This window comes from Mauremys mutica, chromosome 5 (genome assembly GCF_020497125.1).
Source record: "Mauremys mutica isolate MM-2020 ecotype Southern chromosome 5, ASM2049712v1, whole genome shotgun sequence".
Classification (NCBI taxonomy): Eukaryota; Metazoa; Chordata; order Testudines; family Geoemydidae; genus Mauremys; species Mauremys mutica.
The window spans coordinates 5,168,279-5,190,286 of NC_059076.1; the positions used below are offsets into that span (position 1 = coordinate 5,168,279).

The 22,008-nt window shown below is 43.5% G+C and overlaps 1 protein-coding gene across 1 annotated transcript; it reads right to left on the bottom strand.

The window, feature by feature from the left end:
* Window positions 1-2,406: 2,406 nt before the first annotated feature.
* ARL9 (ADP ribosylation factor like GTPase 9) lies at window positions 2,407-20,978 on the bottom strand. Its single transcript, XM_045019904.1, has 4 exons — window positions 20,865-20,978; window positions 15,811-15,979; window positions 4,911-5,086; window positions 2,407-3,829 (listed from the first exon to the last, which is right to left on the bottom strand). Exons 1-4 carry the CDS (start codon window positions 20,916-20,918, stop codon window positions 3,650-3,652), a joined length of 579 nt encoding a protein of 192 aa, XP_044875839.1. The 5' UTR covers window positions 20,919-20,978; the 3' UTR covers window positions 2,407-3,649.
* Window positions 20,979-22,008: the final 1,030 nt, after the last annotated feature.

Below are 22,008 nucleotides of genomic sequence, written 5' to 3' on the forward strand. Positions count from 1 at the left end.
AGAACAGACTTGTCAGGCACATAGATGAACATAATTTGTAGGGGAAAAGTCAATATGGTATTTGTAAAGGAAATCATGCCTCACCAATCTACTAGAATCTTTAAGGGGGTCAACAAGCATGTGGACAGGGGGGATCCAGGGGATAGAGTGTACTTAGATTTTCAGAAAGCATTTGACAAGATCCCTCACCAAAGGCTCTTAAGCAAAGTAAGCTGCCATGGGATAAGAGGGAAGGTCCTTTTATGGACTGGTAACTGGTTAAAAGATAGGAAACAAATGTTAGGAATAAATTGTCAGTTTTCAGAATGGAGAGAGGTAAGTAAGAGGTGTCCCCCAGACGTCTGTACTAAGCCTAGTCCTATTTAACATATTCATAAATGATCTAGAAAAAGGGGTAAACAGTGAGGTGGCAAAATTTGCTGATGATATAAAACTACTCAAGACAGTTAGGTTCCAGGCAGACTGCGAAGAGCTACAGAAGGATGTCTCAAAACTGGGTGACTGGGCAACAAAATGGCAGATGAAATTCAATGTTGATAAATGCAAAGTAATGCACACTGGAAAACATAATCCCAACTATACATATAAAATGATGGGGTCTAAATTAGCTGTTACCACTCAAGAAAGATCTTGGAGTCATTGTGGCTAGTTCTCTGAAAATATCCACTCAATATGCAGCAGCAGTCAAAAAAGCGAACAGAGTGTTGGGAATCATTAAGAAAGGGATAGATAATAAGATAGAAAAGTACGCCCACATCTTGAATACTGCATGCAGATGTGATCACCCCATCTCAAAAAAAAGATATATTGGAATTGGAAAAGGTTCAGAAAAGGGCAACAAAAATGATGAAGGGTATGGAACAGCTTCCTTATGAGGAGAGATTAATAAGACTGGGACTTTTCAGCTTGGAAAGGAGATGACTAAGGGGGGATATGATAGAGGTCTATAAAATGATGACTGGTGTGGAGAAAGTAAATAAGGAAGTGTTATTTACTCCTTCTCAAGAACTAGGGGTCACCAAACTAAGTTAGTAGGCAGAAGATTTAAAACAAACCAAAGGAAGTATTTTTTCACACAACGCACAGTCAACCTGTCCAACTCCTTGCCAGAGGATGTTGTGAAGGCCAAGACTATACCAGGGTTCAAAAAAGAACTAGATATGTTCATGGAGGATAGGTCCATCAATGGCTATTAGCCAGGATGGACAGGGATGTCCTTAGCCTCTGTTTGCCAGAAGCTGGGAATGGGCAATGGGATGGATCACTTGATCATTACCTGTTCTGTTCATTCGCTCTGGGGCACCTGGCATTGGCCACTGTCGGCAGACAGGATACTGGGCTAGATGGACCTTTGGTCTGATCCAGTATGGCCGTTCTTCTGTTCTAAGGCCAGAAGATACCATTATGATCAGTCAATCTGACCTTCTGCATAGCTCACAGGCCAAAGAATTTTACCCAGTAATTTCTGTATTAGGGCTAGTCTACACTTACCGCGCGGGTCGACACGGTGAGTTCGACTTTCCGGAGTTCGAACTATCGCGTCTGATCTAGACGCGATAGTTCGAACTCCGGAAGCGCTAGTTCGAACTCCGGTACTCCACCTCGGCAGCTGGAGTTAGCAGAGTCGACCTTGGAGCCGCGGAGTTCGGTTCCGCGGCGTCTGGACGGGTACGTAGTTCGAACTAGGGTAGTTCGAATTCAGCTACGCTATTCACGTAGCTGAATTTGCGTACCCTAGTTCGACCCCCATTCTTAGTGTAGACCAGGCCTTAAGTCCATAACCTCTGTTTTGAGCTATCATCACCTCTTGCTCAGTTTAGGGCAAAGGGCAGGTTAACAAAGCAGTACTGGTGTCACCGAATGTGGCTCAAGTTCTGCTCCAGTAGTCTATCTGGCAGAAAAATCAGTGTTGGTCTGTTCTTTAAGTCAGTAAAGACCAATATTTTGGGTCAGTTCTGCTCCTGGAGCTAGGGGTTCAGCACTATACAGGCGGAATGGTGAGGTTGGAAAGTGGACAGAGACTGAGGTTTGAAATGAACACGCTTACCCTCCCCAACAAGCAGCATTAGAGAGAGTTTGAACCCCCTTCCTTTCCCCAGCCAATCAACTAACAGGAGTGGCCCAAGGAATGGTTGCAGGCAGTCACTGTTCACCAGGGGGAGAGTGCTAGCTGCCTGAGCTGAGTCCAGGAGGTGGGAGGTGAAGCAGCAGCCTAGAACAGGAGATGTGTGCAAAGCAGAGGAAAAGAGGCCTTTGGAGAAGGAGTGTGGGAAGGCTGGGACCAGGATTTTGACATTAACAATACCAGAGTGTAATACAACTGAAAACTAACTCTACCAGACCACTGGGATGTTCTGGAATATCAGCTGAGCAGTCTGGTCAGAAAAATGAACTCAGACATGTGACTACGATAAAATGTTCTGCTTTATATAACTGTTTCAGTGGACAAATGGAAAGGCTGCTGCTACAAAACCTTTGTACAGTATCTGCTGTTACAAAACCTTTGTTTGGTATTTACAGTATTTTCTAAATATTCTTATTAAGGAGGTACAGTCTTTAAATTAAAGAGACAATGGCAAGATGAACATAATGAACACATTGTTTTCCTTATCTGTAAATAACCAAAATAATTTTTAAAATGTGATTTATTTTTCATCTTTGATATTGTTTGTTTACTTTTGGCATTTGACTTAGTTTAGGGCTTGTCAACTTGCCCTGAAATAACTTTAATTGTCTTTGAAACCAATAGAGTTAAACTACCACAAGAGGGGTGTCTGGACAGCTTTAGCTGCTATAAGAATGGCTAATTTCAGTTTAGCTTAAACAGGTTCCTAGTTGAATTAAACTAAACCAAAATAAGCCACTCTTAAACTAAAGTAAGAGCCGTTTGCATCACTAACTAAACAGGTTTAAATTCACACCGTAAGTTATACTGTTGAAACTATCTTCTATAGGCAAAGAAACCCTTAGACAGTGGTTCCTACCTTCTCAGTCTCACTTCCTGGTTTTCACACACTAACAAAAGGCTGCAAGCCAAGATTTTCAAAGGGGATTAGTGATTTTGGGTGCCCAACTCAAGGCACCTTAAAAGGGCCCGATTTCCAGAAAGTGACGAATGGCCCCCCTCTGAGAAACAGCCCTTCTCAAAGGTGTCAAGCGGGACACTCAGAAACTGAGGCATCCACTTCTGAACAATCTGAACCTTCCCAACACCGTGGAGGAATGTTTTCATATTTTTAAGTGCAGAAATCATGTTGTTAGGATTTTGTAAAACATAAAAACAAACAATTTCAGGCTCAGCTGGTATAAATCAGTGACATGTAATTGAAGTTAATTGAATAAGGTTGATTTATACCAGCTGAGGATCTGGCTCAGTGTTTCTAAACTGCATCTCCCATTAAATCTGACTTATTGAAACTTCCCCCACCCTACAAATATTTAAAAAAAAATACACTGCTTTTCAAAGATATTTTAAACTGCAAACCGTAAATAAAACAGATGTCCGTAACAAACTGACATCATTTTCATATAAACTCCATGCGTTAGGAAAAATAATGCCACATATTTGATTTGAAAGTGAAACTACTGTGGCTGCAAGCTGGCAATACAATAACACAGTATCCCATTACTGCTCCCAGGAGAACAGTTGTCATTGAGTTTCTGAAACCAGCTGCGTGATCAGTTCCTTGGCATCCTTCATGCTGGAAGGGATCTCGGAGCCATCCTCTGCAACGTGGGTTCCAATCAGGAACACTTTTCTCTCATCTCCCATTTCAGACAATGCCAGAGCATCATGAATGTCTGTGATGCAATAGGCACCTTTGAGATCCTGACCAACAAAGACAAAACAACTCGGTTACTTGCATCCCTTATAAACACCAATTATGCCATTCAGTCTCTGAGGCAAAGACCAGTACATTTGGATAATTGAGAGTGAATACTGTGAATTGAGGGGAAGATTTTCAAAAGTGCCTAATGGATTTCAGAGCATAAATTCCTATTGTCTCTGTGATTTGTGCTCCCAAAACCCTTTGGTCTTTTGAAAATCTGGCTAGCTCCATTCTAATTTTTCTCTGGCATGAAAGCATACACTCCAAGGGCATGATCCTGTTTTATGCTGTTCCAATGTCTCTGACACCAAGGCCCATCCCTGCACTTGAGAGTCCCCGCTGGTAACGTGACCCAATGGATTTGTGGAAGTGCACACCCATCAGACAGATGCATGGCCCAAGTAAAAGTCAAGTTGTTAGAAAATCTGAGGCAAAGCAGAAGAAACAAACAGGGTTTTAGTAAGATAAAAGTATCTTGTTTTAGAAAAAAACAGGCATTTTCTTTGTCATATTGATATAATATGGGTGTGATTCAATTCAGGGTGCAGAGTAGCCAAAGAATTCAAAGTTATCTTCTGTATTTTCGTGCATTAAGTAGGAGAAAATGTGTCTAGCTGAGAGAAAGCATATTGCAGTTTCCACGTTCCTTCAGCTATGCACCCATTCTATGAAACACAAAGTGCCTAATATAAAAAATAATTTGGGATCCACTAAATGGACCCTAGTAGGTAACGTGAAACATATAGATAAATGCCCTCCAGCCCCTAAATTAAATAATATTTTCCCATGACACTGTACAGACACATTGCTGAGCCTTCAGGTCCAAACTGTCAACCAGGGTTAGCCAGTTCTCCATTTTTGCACCTGCAAATTGCACACACAATTTCACATGTGAAATTATTTACACGCCCACTTAGGTCATATGGATATCTAAGCACCTGACCTAAACTGTGAGTGCAAAACCAAGCCTGAGATTGTTTTCATCTGCAATTGGGAAGCACAAAACTGAAGACTAGCTTCTGAAATACCTGGCCTTGAAAGATTCAAATGTGTTTGGAGAGGGTTAAGTTTCCCTTTTACCTGTTTATTGGCTAGGATCACCACGGGCAGAGTGGAGTCATTTTGGATCAACTGATGAAGAAGCTGTTTAGCCAAAGGGAAGCGCTCATGATCTGCTGAATCCACAACGTATATCAGCACCAGAACCCTAGGCAGGTACATCTTCCAATAGGAACGCAAAGATTCGCTGCCCCCAACTGAAAGAGAACAGTATGGCCGAGCACTCTGTTAGTAACCCAAGCAATGCAGCTACAAGATATGCAATGTGAACACAAGATATTCAGATTAGAGAATATTTGATTTTATGTACTTTTGTTATCACTTAACAGTTCCTAAATATAAAGGCACCTAATCAAAATACCATCCTCTTATTTTTCAAATGTTAAGCTGTCCTCAGTCTCTCTCTCTCTGTTTGTTGGGGAAAAGGGAGTAACGGAAGCTAGACAGAATAGCAGATTCTCTCCCTGAAAACATTCCTACAAAAGACTACATCCAAGTGCTTGCTCTTTATTAAGGCCTAACATTTTCAAACATTTCCTCTAGTTCTGGGGGTCTCTCGGTTTGGGGATCTGACTTGAGATATCCCGGACCTGTTTTTTTCAGAAGTGCTGAGCTCTCCCTACTACAGTCAAGATGCACAGCCATAGGTGCTTAAGAAGAAAATCCCAGTGAACTCACAGAACTATTCCTGTACAAGAGGTGAAGATCATTGCTTCAGATACATTTTACCGACCCTAATATCTTCTGGATCCTGAGTTAAGCTGTCTCCAGTATAAGGGCTGCAACACTATACCTCCCAACTACTCAGCTGAGTCACCCACCAGTAACATAACTGAGCTCAGCCTGCTCCAGTCTGCAGAGGACTTTTGCATTGCCTGTGGATTTCAGTAGGAGCAGTCCCCGAGTACAAAGGGTCTGTCACAGGTGTGATCGTGCACTGCTACTCTGTGCAGCTTGCCTGATCCACTCTTTTAAGAGACCACAGGATCAGAATGTACAAGCTTCCTCTTAGGCAAACTTCAAAGTCAGTGCAATGCTCAAGTGGAGGCTGATGTATATTAAGGAACAATTAGAACATCTAGTCTGATCTCCTGTTTAACACAGGCCATAGAATTTCAACTAATTACTAACAGAGTGCTGAACACCAGAACGCCTCTGTGGATTATTACGACTATAAATATGTTGCATTTGTAGCATGCTTTGCAAACATGGGGGCCAAACATTTCACAAATGGTCACTGAGTTGGGCCCCGTCCTTCCAACATAAGACATCTGGGGCTTGATTTTCAGAGGTGCAAAACTCGAACTGATTAGAATGGAGGCTGTGGGTGCTCCGCACCTCTGGAAATCAGGCCCCTCTGTGCGTCATGGTGGCTATCTAAAGTGAGCATGCACATTTGCAAACCTCGGCCTGACTGATCCTCACAATCACACTCAGAGGTAATACACAGACAGGGAGATTGACGCACAGAGGGGAAGAGGGTTTTTCAGAGCCATAAAGGGGAAAGAATCAATGTCAGAGCCAGCAATAGTTCTGTCCTGTGTTCACACCCAACCTTTCTACTCTGCTTGACACTTCCCAGCCCCAGGTGCCTGGTGCAGCACCAGCGCCTCCTGGCTCAGAGAAGCTGTTCTCCTGGGGGAGCCCAGCTGAATGGCAAGAGGCACTGCTTCGGGGATAGTCTACACTACCACACTATATCAGCACAACTGCACCGCTGCAGAATGCCTGAAGATGTGCTATGCCAACAGGAGAGCGCTTTCATGTCGGCATAATTACTCCACCACAACGGTGTGGACACCGCTTTAAGTCAACGTAACTTGCGTCACTCGGGGTGGCTTTTTCACACCCCTGAGCGACACAAGTTACATCAACTGAAGTGGTAGTGTAGACAAGTCCTAGGTCTGGACGCATGGCTTCCAAAGTCCCTCCTGTATCTGCTCCGCAGGGTAGTGTGACAACAGAGCTAGGAATAAGATCTGGGTTCTCCCGCATGGCAGGGCACAGCAGTATATGCACTGAGGAAGCACAATCCTGCACCTACTGTGCATCCAGATTCCCACAGACTTCAACTGGGATACACGGTTAGGCTATTATACATACTGTATTACTACACAGGTACACCTGGACTATACGGCTAAACACACAGTCACCCGACCGGCTTCTGACTGCATGTGTGGGGTTCATGTGGATTGTGGGATGCCCCTGGCACCTCGGCAGTGGTTTTGCTGCATTGTATTTGTATATCTGAACTCACAGGGCATTCACACAATTGTGGAACAAGGGTCGGTTCCCCTTACACACGAGATCAGCCATCTTGGGTACTACTGTGGAGTAACTGAGGCCTGGAAAACAGTAGCTTGTTTTTAGATGTTTTCACCAGACCTTTGTACCTCAAGTTAACTGACTGTCCATTAACTCAAGGTACTTTAACACACTGAATGTTTGTAGTTTGGCAGAGCCATTTTCCAGGGACAACTGACAATCGTTTGTAGTCTAGAACAAACGAGCCTTTCAAAGGGGTGCCTTCACTAGGACAAAAGGTGTGTTCTTAACTCAAGTGAGCTCAGGCCTGGGCTACACTTACAGGTTCTGCCAGTTGAACGCACCTTCTGCTGTGGGCACGGCTATATTAGTATAGAAGTGCTTCTACTGGTATAGCTTATGCCAGTTCAGAGCAGTGGCATGGCTAGGAGTGGAAATTTGGGTGGGCCCTGACTTTTGGGTGGACGGGCAATGACAGACGGTGGTACCTCAGCTTTTTCCCAAAAAACGCCACAACTATGCCCCTGGTTCAGAGAACGAACACAAGCTACTCCAGCATAAACTGGAGCCTGGGTTCTCGCCCAGGCTCCAAACCCAACTCAGCTGCTTTTCTGTGTGGCTGGTAGGGATTTGGGCTAACACCCACGTAAGAGCCCAGGTTAACTGTGCAGTGAAGACAGACCAAAAGTTAGCTTATTCAAGTTAAGAACACACCATTTCTCCTACTGAACACCAGGCCAAGATGTTCACAATCTTGAGTTAATTGGCAATTAATTAACTCAAGGTAGAAAAACCTCCAGTGCAGACCAGGCCTGTGATGTCAGCATACAACTGACTTCAAATCCTTTGCATAATGCTTCATATTGGTCAAAGGGGTGTGGAATTCTTCACCAGCTGGCTGCTTGTTTGGGGGGAGGAAGGTCACATCTGCTTAAATGCAGGGCCCTGTCTGTTTATTGGGCACCAAGCTGGATCTAAAATCTGCAGCAAGGGCCAAGGTCCAGTGCAGGCTAGAAATTTTGGAGCAGCTTCAGGTACATTCGATAAAGGAGGATTCCTTGAATGAAACACAAACACAGATAACACCAGCCATGATGATATCTTTGATTTATATTGATTTGAAAGTCAATCTGTTTTATGCAGCTTCTAGATTTTCAGCAAGCCCTGGAATTTTCTTCTGAAAACACAGACCTGGCCACAGAAATTGTGGAGGGAAGCTGGAAGGTTTGGGAACTGCACAAAAAACAGCTGGGATTGGGGCACCCAGGAAGCAGTGGAGACTTTTTGCCCCAGGGAGGAGACTGTGGGGTTACATTATCCCTATGCTGCCTTGGTGGAAAGTTAAGGCAGCGGACATCAAGGACAGTGGGGTGAGATAAAGTTGTTGTGAGAAAGTAGGGAACTGCCAGAGGGAGGCAGACGCCAGGTGGCCTAGCTGGGATCGGTTTCAAGGTGATGGTTTTTTTTAGTGTTTATAAGCAGAAGTTAAAAGTAAAGAGCAAGTCAAAAGCATTTGTATTAATGTTCCCCTGTTTTGCCTAAAATTAACAAGGGTATTTGTATATTTTAAGTAATGATTAATTGCCCAAAAGGGGTAGACCTGTTTTTGTTTTTTAGATAATTAAAGAAAATTAATGCCAGCTGCATAGCATTTAATATACCATGCATTTATTAATAGAGTAAAAATTAAGTGTGGTGTTTTATGTTCTGTTTTGTGGTGTTTGTTTTGTGGCCAAAATAGTTGTGTTTAATATTTTTATGAAATGGTCTGATTTGAGATTAAGCTAAAGAGTTAGACTGAAATGCAGATACTGGTTCTGTTAATTTAGAATACAAAGTGTTTGGATACATCAGAAGAAAAATGTGATATGCTAAAGTTTAATGCATTTCCTTAAGTAAGAGAGAAATTTTATTGGCCAATTCTTTTGTTTTAGAATGGTTATTAAAATTTGCATACCAATAGTCTTGGAAAGCAAGAATATGGTTGTAAGAATTTTGAAGGTATGTGTTGTATAAATTTATTTGATTATTTGCATTTTATGTATGCGTTGCTTTAGCAATTGCAGGATAATATGTATAAGCTTACGCGTGATTATAATCCTTTGTGGGATTGGCTTAATGGCCTTGGCTGGCCCACTTGGGTTATTTTTTTTCTCCATATGGGAATTTGCGTTGGGAGTTGTTTTTGTTTTTTTATTTGCTTGCCCTGTTTTGTACGCCTTTTGCAATGTAGTTTGGAGAGGTTTATTGGATGTTTTTATTAAGAAAAGAGGGGGAGATGTGGGGTTACATTATCCCTATGCTGCCTTGGTGGAAAGTTACGGCAGCGGACATCAAGGACAGTGGGGTGAGATAAAGTTGTTGTGAGAAAGTAGGGAACTGCCAGAGGGAGGCAGACGCCAGGTGGCCTAGCTGGGATCGGTTTCAAGGTGATAAACAAGTCCATAAATCAGATGAGTTGCATGGGAAATGGGAAATCAGTAAGCAAAGGGCCATGCGTGTGAAAAGCGTGTGTATCGGACAAAGAACCAATCAGCAGCAATGTAATGTTGGTGGGTCTGACGTTTGCTAATATGGAGAAGTCTATATAATATGATGCATTGTATATAATAAACGATTCTGCTTGCAATCATATTGGTTGTTGTGCTTTATCCGGCCCGCTTGTAATGCAACAGGAGACTTCCCTGTTTTAAGGAGGGGACAGAGATCCCTTGCTCCCCAGCCCAGAAGCTTTTCACCAGGAATCACACAACCCCCAAATTCCTCACTGGAGTTCCACCAGACTAGAGTGGCAAACCAGGCCCTTGATCTTAATAGGTTTTATTTTCACTAGGAGAACCATTGCACATGCTGCAAGGTTTTTGCCGTTAGAAGCTTCTTTTTAGTTCCCAGCAGCCTCTTCTGAGAACAGAGACCTCAGAAGGAGAGTCTCCCTAGCCATTTTCAGAGCTCCAAAGGGAAAACTTAAAAGATTTATTCTAATTGCGTCACTAAAAATGATAGGTTTCAGAGTAGCAGCCATGTTAGTCTGTATCAGCAAAAAGAACAGGAGTACTTGTGGCACCTTAGAGACTAACAAATGTATTTGAGCATAAGCTTTCGTGGGCTGCAGCTCACTTCATCAGATGCATAAAATGGAACAGAAGGTAAGAAGATATATATACATACAGAGAACATGAAAAGGTGGAAGTACCCATACCAGCTGTAAGAGGCTAATTAATTAAGAGAAGCTATTATCAGCAGGGGAGAAAAACTTTAGAAGTGATAATCAAGATCAGGGGCGGCTCTACAAATTTGGCCGCCCCAAGCAGTCATGCCCGGGAGGCGCCCCCGAGCTGCGGGAGCAGCGGACCTCCCGCGGGCACGACTGCGGAGGGTCCGCTGGTCGCGCGGCTCGGCTGAACCTCCCGCAGCTGCGGGCGGTTCGCTGGTCCGGCGGCTCTGGTTGAGCTGCCGCAGGCATGCCTGCGGGAGGTCCAGCCGAGCCGCGGGACCGGCGAACCGTCCGCAGTCATGCCTGCGGGAGGTCCACTGGAGCCGCCGGCCGAGCGTCCCCTCCGCAGTCATGCCTGCGGCAGGTCCGCTGCTCCCGGGGCTCCGGTGGACCTCCCGCAGGCATGACTGCGGCAGGTCCGCCGGCCCAGCCTGCCGCCCCCCGGGAAAGGGCCGCCCCAGGCGGGTGCTTGCCCCGCTGGGCTCTGGAGTCGGCCCTGATCAAGATGGCCCATTTCGGACAGTTGACACAAAGGTGTGAGGATACTTTAACATGGGGAAAAAAATTCAATTAGTGTAATGACCGAGCCATTCCCAGTCTCTGTTCAAACCTAAGTTAATGGTATTGTCATAAACAGATAGTTAAGGGTTAATGCCTCTTTTACCTGCAAAGAGTTAAGAAGTTCACCTAGCCTAGCTGACACCTGACCAGAGGAACCAATGGGGAAACAAAATGTTTCAAAAGGAAGGAGGGAAGTTTCCTTTGTTAGAGTCAGTTTCAGTTGGAGTGAAAAAGATCAAGGAACCAGCCTCTTATCAGAGTAGTAAGTTTTAGAAAGGAATAAATAGGTTTATGTTTATTTTCTTTTCTAACTTGTCTTTGTGCAATTAGGGGAGTAATCAAATTTGGGTATTCTTGTGTGTACTAAGGTTTTTGCCCAGGGGAACATCCTGTGTTTTAAATCTGTTGTCTGTGAGATCAGCTTGTCTGATGTCTCCCAGAGGTTTTTTCTTTTACCTTTCTTTTCTTTAGTTAAAAGCCTTCTTTTTAAGAACCTGATTGATTTTTTCCCTGTTTTTTAGATCCAAGGGAATTGGATCTGGACTCACCAGGGAATTGGTGGAGGAGTCTTTCAAGGCTACCCAGGGAGGGGAAGGTTTTGGGGGGGAAGACAGTATCCTCCAGATAACTCAGACACCTGGATGGTGGCAGCGAGACCAGATCTAAGCTGGTAGTTAAGCTTAGAGGTGTTCATGCAGGTCCCCACATCTGTACCCTAAAATTCAGAGTGGGGGTGAGACCTATGACAGGTATCTAGTTTGCATATTAACTCAAGTTCAGCAGCTTCTCGCTGAAGTCTGTTTCTGAAGCTTTTCTGTTGCAAAATTGTCACCTTAACGTCTGTCACTGAGTGATTAGAGAGGCTGAAGTGCTCTCCTACTGGTTTTTGAATGTTATGATTCCTGATGTCAGATTTGTGTCCGTTTATTCTTTTGCATAAAAAATGATGCGTCTTATACAGGATATGTAATCAGTTATGAAGCTGTTATCTGAGAGTCCGATAATGTACTTCTGGACCCAGAGGATGCAGACGCATTAGCCTGCATGGGAAAGCAAAATTATTACAAGGGAAGTTCCATTTTTTTTTCCAATTTATGGTACTTACTTGGCCCCAATTAGCACAGTACCTGAGCACCTCTCCCCTCCATCAGGTAAGGAAGTGCTATTGGTCCAACTTTTTATAGGCTGCAAGGCCAGAAGGGACCACTGTGGTCATCTAGTCTGACCTCCTGTATAACACAGGCCAGAGAACTTTCCCCAAATAATTCCCATTTTACAGATGGGGAGCCTAAGTGTTACACACACAGAGCCTAAGTGGTCTGCCCAAAGTCGCACAGAGTCTGTATCAGAGCAAGGAATTTACGCAGATCGCTCAAGTCCTAGGCTTGCCCTAGCTACTGGGCCATCCTTCCTCTCTCTAACTCCCTTCTTCCTCATGAATGCTAAGGATTGCTGCGTCCTTTAAATCCTACTCTACCACTAGGAGTCAGGTGCTCCCAGTCTGGAACTAGTACAGTGGCCTCTCCCACAGACACATCATTAATTGCTATGGAGATAGTGACACAGTGGCACACAGATTTTAAAGGTATTTAAGCTCCTAGTGGTATTTTTGAAAGTACCTAAATGCCTAAAAAGCCAGCTGGATAACGAGATTTTTAAAAAAATATCAATTTTTTTATTGAAGGTAATTTTTTTTAAAAGAAACAAAGTATATCTGTTCAAACAAATCTCATATAATGACAATTTCGGTTAAGGCATAAACTTTACTATAAACTATTTAAATTATTTTCATTACATAAAAAAATAATATTCAAGCAATACCTGTTTGCTGCCAAGTTTTAAAGAAAGTCAGACCACTGAACTGGTGTAAGTCTCTGGCTAAGCAGAGTTTGCTGAAGTGCTAAACAGCAATAGTGCGAGACAGCAGTAGCCTCTTCTGCAGGTGCAGAGAGAATATTTTCTTTATTTCAGTTTATTCAATTAGTTCAGTTAAATGACTAGCTCATTCAAAGTTAAAAAAACAACTAGGAGCTGAAAAAAAGGAGGAAAGTTGTTTTACCTATCTATGAATAAAACTGAAGCATGAGAGGTTGAGATCTGCTAGTTCTAAAATCTTGAAGGACATGGTGACCAGAATCAATCAGTTCAATGCACTAGCTATAGATCATTCTTTCTTTGTTTATTAAATCAGTTTTAGAAACAAAACATGTTTTGATCAACTTAATTTTTTCCCCTCATGAATCTAGCAAGGTAGTTTTATTTAGCTAACAGAAAATTTTAAAATGCTGATTTTGTGCATTTAATTAAATTCCACTTTCCATCCAAATGCAGCCTGACATAGATCACAAGTAAACAAATAATTATAATCTAGTAAAGGAGAAATGTGTCCATATTTTCTAACATAATAAAAAGAAGTAAAAATTAAGAATCTGAGTAAATGTAAGCAAAGCTATATAATTGCTTAAATAATTATGTATAGCTATGATATATTCTCCTGGTTAGCAAAACAGTAGTACCAAAATATACTTCAGCCTTTCTTTAGGAATATAACTAAAAAGTACAAATACAAACAAAATTAAAATTGCTTCCTGCTTGCTAATTTAAATCACTGATTTAAAAATCAACCGACCTTGCACAGACACTTTTGAAAATCCCACTAGGCAACTGAATACCTTTAAAATCTGGCCCTATATTTTCTAAATACTGGATTTCTGTTTGCTTGGTTCCTTTTAGTTCTCATAAAAGATGCTGGCCTGACAGACTAGGAAATTTCTATTTATCCACCAACGAGGTAAACAGGTAATACCATAACCTATACACTGCCCTGCCAACACGCCCCACCCGTTCTAGAGAACAGAACCCCGTCTCTATGTACATTCAGTTATTATTATAGGTGGAGCATGAGCAAAGTTACGTAAGGGTTTTCATTCTGTTGCTTACAATTTGTTAATCTTTTCTGTTCTGGCTGAATATAGGCAGGGTTGTTCTTCATCTGGGAGTGACATTGTTCTGCTTAAATTTTAGTCAAAACAGATCAGTAGTTTCCAGAATAAAGAAAAAGAAAGTGTAAACTTTCTCTAACAGCTCTAGCACATCCACTGTCCATAGTAAGAACTAGACATTTGGGGTAGAGATAATCCCGTAGTTACAGCTGGGCCTGCCTTTTGGTGGTTATGATCTGTTAAAAGTTATAAGTATTTTTAAAATGTGCTTGGAACATGTGTGCTGGATTTGGTAATGCGGTTTTAACGTTTGCCAACATTCTCCTGGTTCAGCATGTGTGCATAACATAGAAAATACCACAGACCACATAAGTAAATAGATTAGATAGGGAGGTACAGATTTGACTGACAGAAACTGAACGAAGTCATCTCATTTCACAGAGGTCACTAAAGAGCCACCAGTTAGCACCAAACTTCAGTTACTACCAGCCGGGTCTGGATAGGAAAGGGCACCTCTGAAATGAAAGGTTCTGTCAAGTATTGCCAGTCACCTGAACCAAGCAGTTCCACTCTACAAAACTGCTTTGGATATTAATATAATGCATGCATTGGGCTCAGCCAGAGCATCCTCCACTTCCTTCCAAGTCAATGGAAGGTGCATGTGCTAAATACCTCTCAGTGGATGCTTTGAGGATCAGGACCCTATTAAGTAACTGTTTCAGTCGGATATTATAAATAACCTGAATGTACTATAGCCAGAAACAAAGTTGCTTGACTGTTTTCATACACTGAACTATTGTATATTTTTCCCAGTGAAAATTAAGTTTTTAAAACCTCCGAAGTGGTCACAGCAGTTTTTTGTTTGTAGACTCAGTCTGCATGCAGAGTCCACCCTGTCTGGAGGAAGGAAAGGATTAGCCAGAGTTCAAAGGAGCTCCATCATAATGGTAATTAAGAATTAGAACAGTTAGAGTTCCTGTGGTTTTTAAACTTTACGAACATCAGAGATTCCTTATTCTGCCTAGCCTTAGAGTGATTGCCTAGCCCTCGTCCCAACTCTGTACTTAGCTAGACACGTTCTCTAGTGAAAAACACTAATTCACAGCTGTAAAACACAACTTTCTTCAACAGTGTCATTACCTGGAGTTACATTAGCATTCTCTCACACTCAGCCAAAGTCATCCCTAGTGTAACTTCACTGGAGCTACGCCAGAAATGAATTTGGCTCCATATTTCCATTTAGCGTATGTGCACACACACATGCACTTTGATGCCAAGGTATTTTCTTAAGCAAGGAACAATGTAGAAAGATGTAATCCATTAATAAGCACTGTAGCCGTAGTGTCTTCACAGTGTCCCAGAGGACAGTGTGATAGCACATCTCTGAAATTGGAAGGATTAAAAATGGAGGGTTTATAGAGGGATGGTTAGAAAAAGGGGAGGTTGTGGTTATGAAAAAAATAATACACCGACTATGTACTCAACAATATAGAAAGAGGACAGACCGCTATTTGGTTACCTTTTATTTTATACTCAGAAAAACTACTGCAAAAAAACCAGCACCCCCATCCATTTTTTTGAATAGTACCATTTGATAGACATGTTTGGTCTGTTAAATAGGTGTATAGAGATTTCACTCCATTTAATAAAATCACTAGAAATGACATGTTGTAGGTGTTGTAATGACGCTCACTCACCCTGTTAAACAGAAAGATCTGATGACTGTATTCCTGTATAATGTGTCTTTAGACAAAAAACTCGCTGCTGTAATGATTATTTTGTTTCTAATACTTATGTGGCAAGGATCTGTAAACTTGTTAAAACTTCCTAAATAAATCATTAAAAAAATGAAGAGTCTAAGAGTTCTTCCTAAAGCAAAGTTCCCATTAAATATAATGGGAGTTTTCCTTATGTTACTTATTAAAATGCATGCACTTACTTTCTAAGAATTCCATCTTGGCTTCTTCGGTGTTGATGCAGACCGCGTTGATGCCCTCTGTGGGAGCTGTACTTCGCTTCACATGATTTGTGGCCAGTGAGTGGAGAACACTGGTTTTCCCCGCTCCATCCAGGCCCAGTACTAGTATCTGTTTGCTTTGGGGTTTTCCCTGTGAAATAAGAAGGAGCATGTTCACTAGTGCAGCAGGAAGAGGGTGAGTAGGCTGTTCAGCATACACGTCTGCAGAGAATCACCCTATGAAGCATTAAACGTTTTGCAGGGCTAGCATACAAGGAACCAAGAGAATAAGGTCCTTTCATGGATTGAGAACTGGTTAAAGGACAGGGAACAAAGGGTAGGAATTAATGGTAAATTCTCAGAATGGAGAGGGGTAACTAGTGGTGTTCCCCAAGGGTCAGTCCTAGGACCAATCCTATTCAATTTATTCATAAATGATCTGGAGAAAGGGGTAAACAGTGAGGTGGCAAAGTTTGCAGATGATACTAAACTACTCAAGATAGTTAAGACCAAAGCAGATTGTGAAGAACTTCAAAAAGATCTCACAAAACTAAGTGATTGGGCAACAAAATGGCAAATGAAATTTAATGTGGATAAATGTAAAGTAATGCACATTGGAAAAAATAACCTCAACTATACATACAACATGATGGGGGCTAATTTAGCTACAATGAGTCAGGAAAAAGATCTTGGAGTTATCGTGGCTAGTTCTCTGAAGATGTCCACGCAGTGTGCAGAGGCGGTCAAAAAAGCAAACAGGATGTTAGGAATCATTAAAAAGGGGATAGAGAATAAGACTGAGAATATATTATTGCCCTTATATAAATCCATGGTACGCCCACATCTCGAATACTGTGTACAGATGTGGTCTCCTCACCTCAAAAAAGATATTCTAGCACTAGAAAAGGTTCAGAAAAGAGCAACTAAAATGATTAGGGGTTTAGAGAGGGTCCCATATGAGGAAAGATTAAAGAGGCTAGGACTCTTCAGTTTGGAAAAGAGAAGACTAAGGGGGGACATGATAGAGGTATATAAAATCATGAGTGATGTTGAGAAAGTGGATAAGGAAAAGTTATTTACTTATTCCCATAATACAAGAACTAGGGGTCACCAAATGAAATTAATAGGCAGCAGGTTTAAAACAAATAAAAGGAAGTTCTTCTTCACGCAGCGCACAGTCAACTTGTGGAACTCCTTACCTGAGGAGGTTGTGAAGGCTAGGACTATAACAATGTTTAAAAGGAGACTGGATAAATTCATGGTGGCTAAGTCCATAAATGGCTATTAGCCAGGATGGGTAAGAATGGTGTCCCTAGTCTCTGTTCGTCAGAGGATGGAGATGGATGGCAGGAGAGAGATCACTTGATCATTGCCTGTTAGGTTCACTCCCTCTGGGGCACCTGGCATTGGCCACTGTCGGTAGACAGATACTGGGCTAGATGGACCTTTGGTCTGATCCGGTATGGCCTTTCTTATGTTCTTATGTTAATCTGTCTGTGTGCGGCTATAAGAGAAACCCCCCAAATATTAGTCAAACTCTAGCAAGGTGAATGGAGTAGGGGCCTATGCCAGCACTAGGACTAGAAAGGCTCAGAAATGCAGGGCCGTCCTTCAGCATAGGCAGCATACACAACTGCGTAGGGCACCTGAAAATTTGGGGCACCCCCGGGTCTTGGTGTCCACCCTCCCGCCTCTTCTTATCCCTGTTCTGACCCTTCCTGCAGGCTCCCACAGCCAGCTGCTGCAGCCTGGTGAGTCTTCCTCCGGAGAGGAGCTAGTAACTTAAAAGTGAAAAAGCCTCCAGCCTGCCAGACCTATTGGCACAACATTGAAACTGTTAAAGAGCCATTCAAGGGGCAATGAAGCCATTTCACAGGCATTTCCCAACTCCCAGGTATATACTGTCAATTTCTGAATTTACTGACAAAACCAGTTGTGCGTCACGGTCATAGTTACTCAGAACAGGTTAGTCTACAGGACCTTAGTTTAAAATTTGCTTTAAAAATATTTCATTAGTGTGTTGCTGAACATTTTAAAATCACATCTCTAAAAAATCCTTGCATTGATTTTTAGATGCACAATCTGAGTATTGATCTTTAGCCTTAAATGCTTGGATCTTCAGACATAGTTTTTTTAAATAACTCCTTCAAAAGGCCACCACCCATTTTAATTGTAATTACTATAGTAGAAAAAACTTGCTTCCAAAGTCTTCCTGTCCTTCCTGTCCATCCCTTTCTCCCCTCACCCCCCTGTTGAAGGGAGCCCTTAAAGAGACAACACCCCTTTCCTGCCAGATAGCTGGACAAACAAGTTTCCCTTTCTTTACTTCTATCTGATGAACTAGTTTTAAGAGAACCCACTAGCAAAATCAGTACCTTAGTAAGATATAAAATCCTTTGTTATGCCTAAAATCTTTGGAAACATATTTTTTAAAGTTGGTGAAATTTCATAAACATGTCTGTTGTTATGGAGCTCACACAGTAAACTAGTGCTCCCTTTTTCTAAAAGCAGTGAACATTGTTATGAACACACTAAACCTCTGTGCCTGAGTAATTTAAAAGACTGTCTTTGTTTCAGTGAGTTACATATGTAGTAATCTGGAATGAGTACTTTATGAAGACTTGAGTACATTTAAAATATAAAATCAGTTTAGAAATACTGGTTAAGAAAATGTAAACCAGAGAAGAGCTGCATCATGTATTCCATAATATTGAATGTTGTATTCAGCAGGACAGCTGACTTGCCCTTACTACAAAGTCTTTGCAAATAAATCTCTGGTTTTGGCTACACTTGCATTTCAAAGCGCTGCCACGGCAGCGCTTTGAAGCGCTAAGTGTAGTCAAAGCGCCAGCGCTGGGAGAAAACTCTGAATTTCTGGGAGCTGGGAGCGCTGGGAGCGCGGCTCCCAGCGCTGGGGCTTTGACTACACTGGCGCTTTGTAGCGCCGCAATTTGCAGCGCTGCAGAGGGTGTGTTTTCACACCCTGCTGCAGCGCTGCAAATTTGTAAGTGTAGCCAAGCCCTCTGACAAACTTCAGGGTACATCAAAAAACCCATTACTGACATATTTTATTCCCAAGTTTAGTGCTTTTAATTAGGTATCTTCTGCATGTCCAGTCTTCAACTTCTGGCATGCAGTGGAAAACATGCTCCATTTTCTTTAGAAAGAAATTGCAGAAGAATGGTTTTTTTTCAAATGTCATTTGCTTCAATTGGGTTCAGGGATTTGGCTGGAAGGGGGTGATCAGGGAGGGGGAGGGAAGAGAGGAGGGGGACCGTGGGGAGAGGGCGGGGCCTGGGCAGAGTGGGGCGGGGCCTGGAGCAGAGCGGGGTGGAGTATACGCGGGGCCACAGGCAGAAGAGGTGGGCTGGGGAGCTGGCTTCCCCAAGTGGCAGCTTCACCCACCGCCCATGACAGCAGGTGAGAGTGGGTTGGCTCCTGCACACCCAGTTCATGCTGCAGTCTCCTTAGGCAGGGGCCTTATTCACAGAGCCGAATGCGCCAGCACCGCACATTCTGCGTGAGGGAGAGGGTACGGGGGTCTCTGCGGGGAGCTGTGACTCTCCGCTGCCGTGAGGCAGGCTGGGCGGCTCGGTATCCTTCGCTGCCTTGTCTCTCCCCCCAGGCTGAGAGCCCTGGCTGCCGTCGGGCATAGGGGCACAATACTGCATAGGGCCCCATAAATCCTAAAGACGGCCCTGCAGAAATGTATCAAATTAGACCCTGATCCTGCAAATAGCTATGCATACACTTTCTTTATACACTGAGTAACCCCACTGCCTTCAATGTGACTACTCAAAGTGTGTGAAGTTAGCTCATTGCAGGGACCTTATAGAGACATCGTCCGTTTGTTTGGAACTCTTTCCGTTTTCCAACATCACAGTCCTTCTGTAAAAGAGAAGGAACACTCCCTGCTTGCAAGGTGAGTACGACACATTGGTGCGCCTGCAGTTTTCCCAGCCCGCATTAACAGAATACTGCCATGGCTTTCAAAACAAAACATCGTAGTCTCCTTTATTTAAAGGCACCCTTTTAGAAGCCTGAAAATAAGTGTTTCTCTACCAATATCAATGTGTTCTCCTTGGCAAAGGCCTGTGTCTTCTGAGCTTTGAATGTATCTGGATTAATATATTCCCATCCATTTAAGTAGGGATAGCTCAGTGGTTTGAGCATTGGCCTACTAAACCCAGGGTTGTGAGTTCAATCCTTGAGGGGGCCACTTGGGGATCTAGGGCAAAAATCTGTCTGGGGATTAGCCCTGCTCTGAGCAGGGGGTTCGATTAGATGACCTCCTGAGGTCCCTTCTAGGCCTGGTATTCTATGACCTTCAACGCACACTTAATATCATCAAGCCAAGACTCTGTTTGTGGACCAGCATCATCAGTTAGCCCACCACAGCTATTGGAATATTGTTTGTCACTGCAGAAAGAACAAAGGTACATTATGTTCTTGTAGAATCTGATTAATTTGACTTGGCACTTAGCTTGTTTTCACTAGCTATTCAGAACTGGACAGGGCTTTCCCTAGCTACTCACCCCCGCCCCCCCCTTTTTTTTTTTAAAAAAGGGGGACATGAGCATTTTTCTTCCACTGCAATGCAAGTGAGAGCCTCACAAACTGTTTACATGCTGTGAAACCCTGGTGTGTGTTATCCCAAGGGGGTCACCACCAGTGATGGGATGGGGCGGAGGGACATATGATCCTGATCCTTACACTAGATGGCAAGGATGGCACGCAGAGGCATGGGCAAGAGCCCTGTGCACTGCTTAGGGCTATTGCTACAGGGTTATTTTTAGAAGGGGAGGCCATACCCATTCCCCCTGCTGCTCTCCCGCTGGTGCGTTTGCTCAGCTGGTCCTCAGACTAGGATCCCCAAATAAGTCGATGCCTCCCCCAGCAGCTCCCGAGAGGCTCGGCCAGAGCAAGGACCACTGCCCAGGATTCTGGGGGCCAGCCGCACCAGGCTACCCAGGATGGTTTGATCTCCATGAGCCTCCTAGTTCCAGCCCCGAGCTGCTCCCCACGACCCCTCTCACCTCCTGTGCTGGTAGGGCACCGGGCACCCAGCCACCTGCCCCCAGCTGCGCCATGCGGCCTGGGGATAGAGGGTTGAACTAGAGAGGCAGCTTGGTCACCCACCATTCCTCTGCAGCGCAACCCTTGCTGGCCCGGAGGAGCAGCTGCAGGAGGCTCCGTGCCACCCCACCGCCCGGGGCCTGTCGAGCAGGGATGAGGGGCCACTGGGTGCATGAGCATCACCTGGGATGAGCAGCGCTGGATGTGGGAGTCACACCATCGCAGAGGTGTAGGCACACGGTTGCGTATTACGGCCAGCACTGCAAAGCCCAGCGTGCTGTACGCCCCGCCATGCTCATTCTCTGGTGCTGCAGCAGCTGGCTAGCTTTGTTCTGAAATGACGGGTCTCTACGGCATGCGGGTGTCAAAGATCCCATGGTGATTTTGGTCAAAGTGGGGGTTTGAGCCACTGTCCTTGGCCACAACGGTACCTCCCTGCACTGCTCTCAGCATGCTGCCTGCACAACAGTATGTTGAAGACCTCCCCTGCAGAAGTAGGTCCTATTTATATAGTTTCTTAAGGGCCTTGGACTCTATCTGGGTGTAATTTGTTTTTTTTGCAGATGGGCTCAATGCTAGATTGTAGCCCAATGAAATCTGTTCTGGTGTCAGCTTTCTGAGCTCTCTGTGCCACTCACACAGCTTTTAGCTCTAAAATCATCCTTGTGTAGCAAGACTTGTCTTTACCACCTGAACTTCTGTCACTAGATCTTCCGTCACTATTTAAACCAATGATCGCTAGCACTGTTTTGTTGCTAAGGCAGATGTTTTGCACCCACAGTTGGCTTTTGGGTACCCATAGAACTCTCTGTATATCCCATAGCAAATAACACAGAAGAGAATAGAAAATTTGTACCAGCTATCCCAAAGCACAAGAACATAACAATGACACCTCTGAGGATCTGGATCTAAGTATTAGACACCTAACTCCCATTGCTTTATCATTTATCTGGACCTTAGCTCTTTTCATTCACAGATCTCAAAGGAAGGGACATATCCTTATCCCTGTTCTGTACAGACAAGAGAAATGAATGATTCATATGGTAACACAGTTGGTCTGGCAAAGCTGAGTCTAGAAGCCAGGTCTCCTCACTCCCAGTTCAC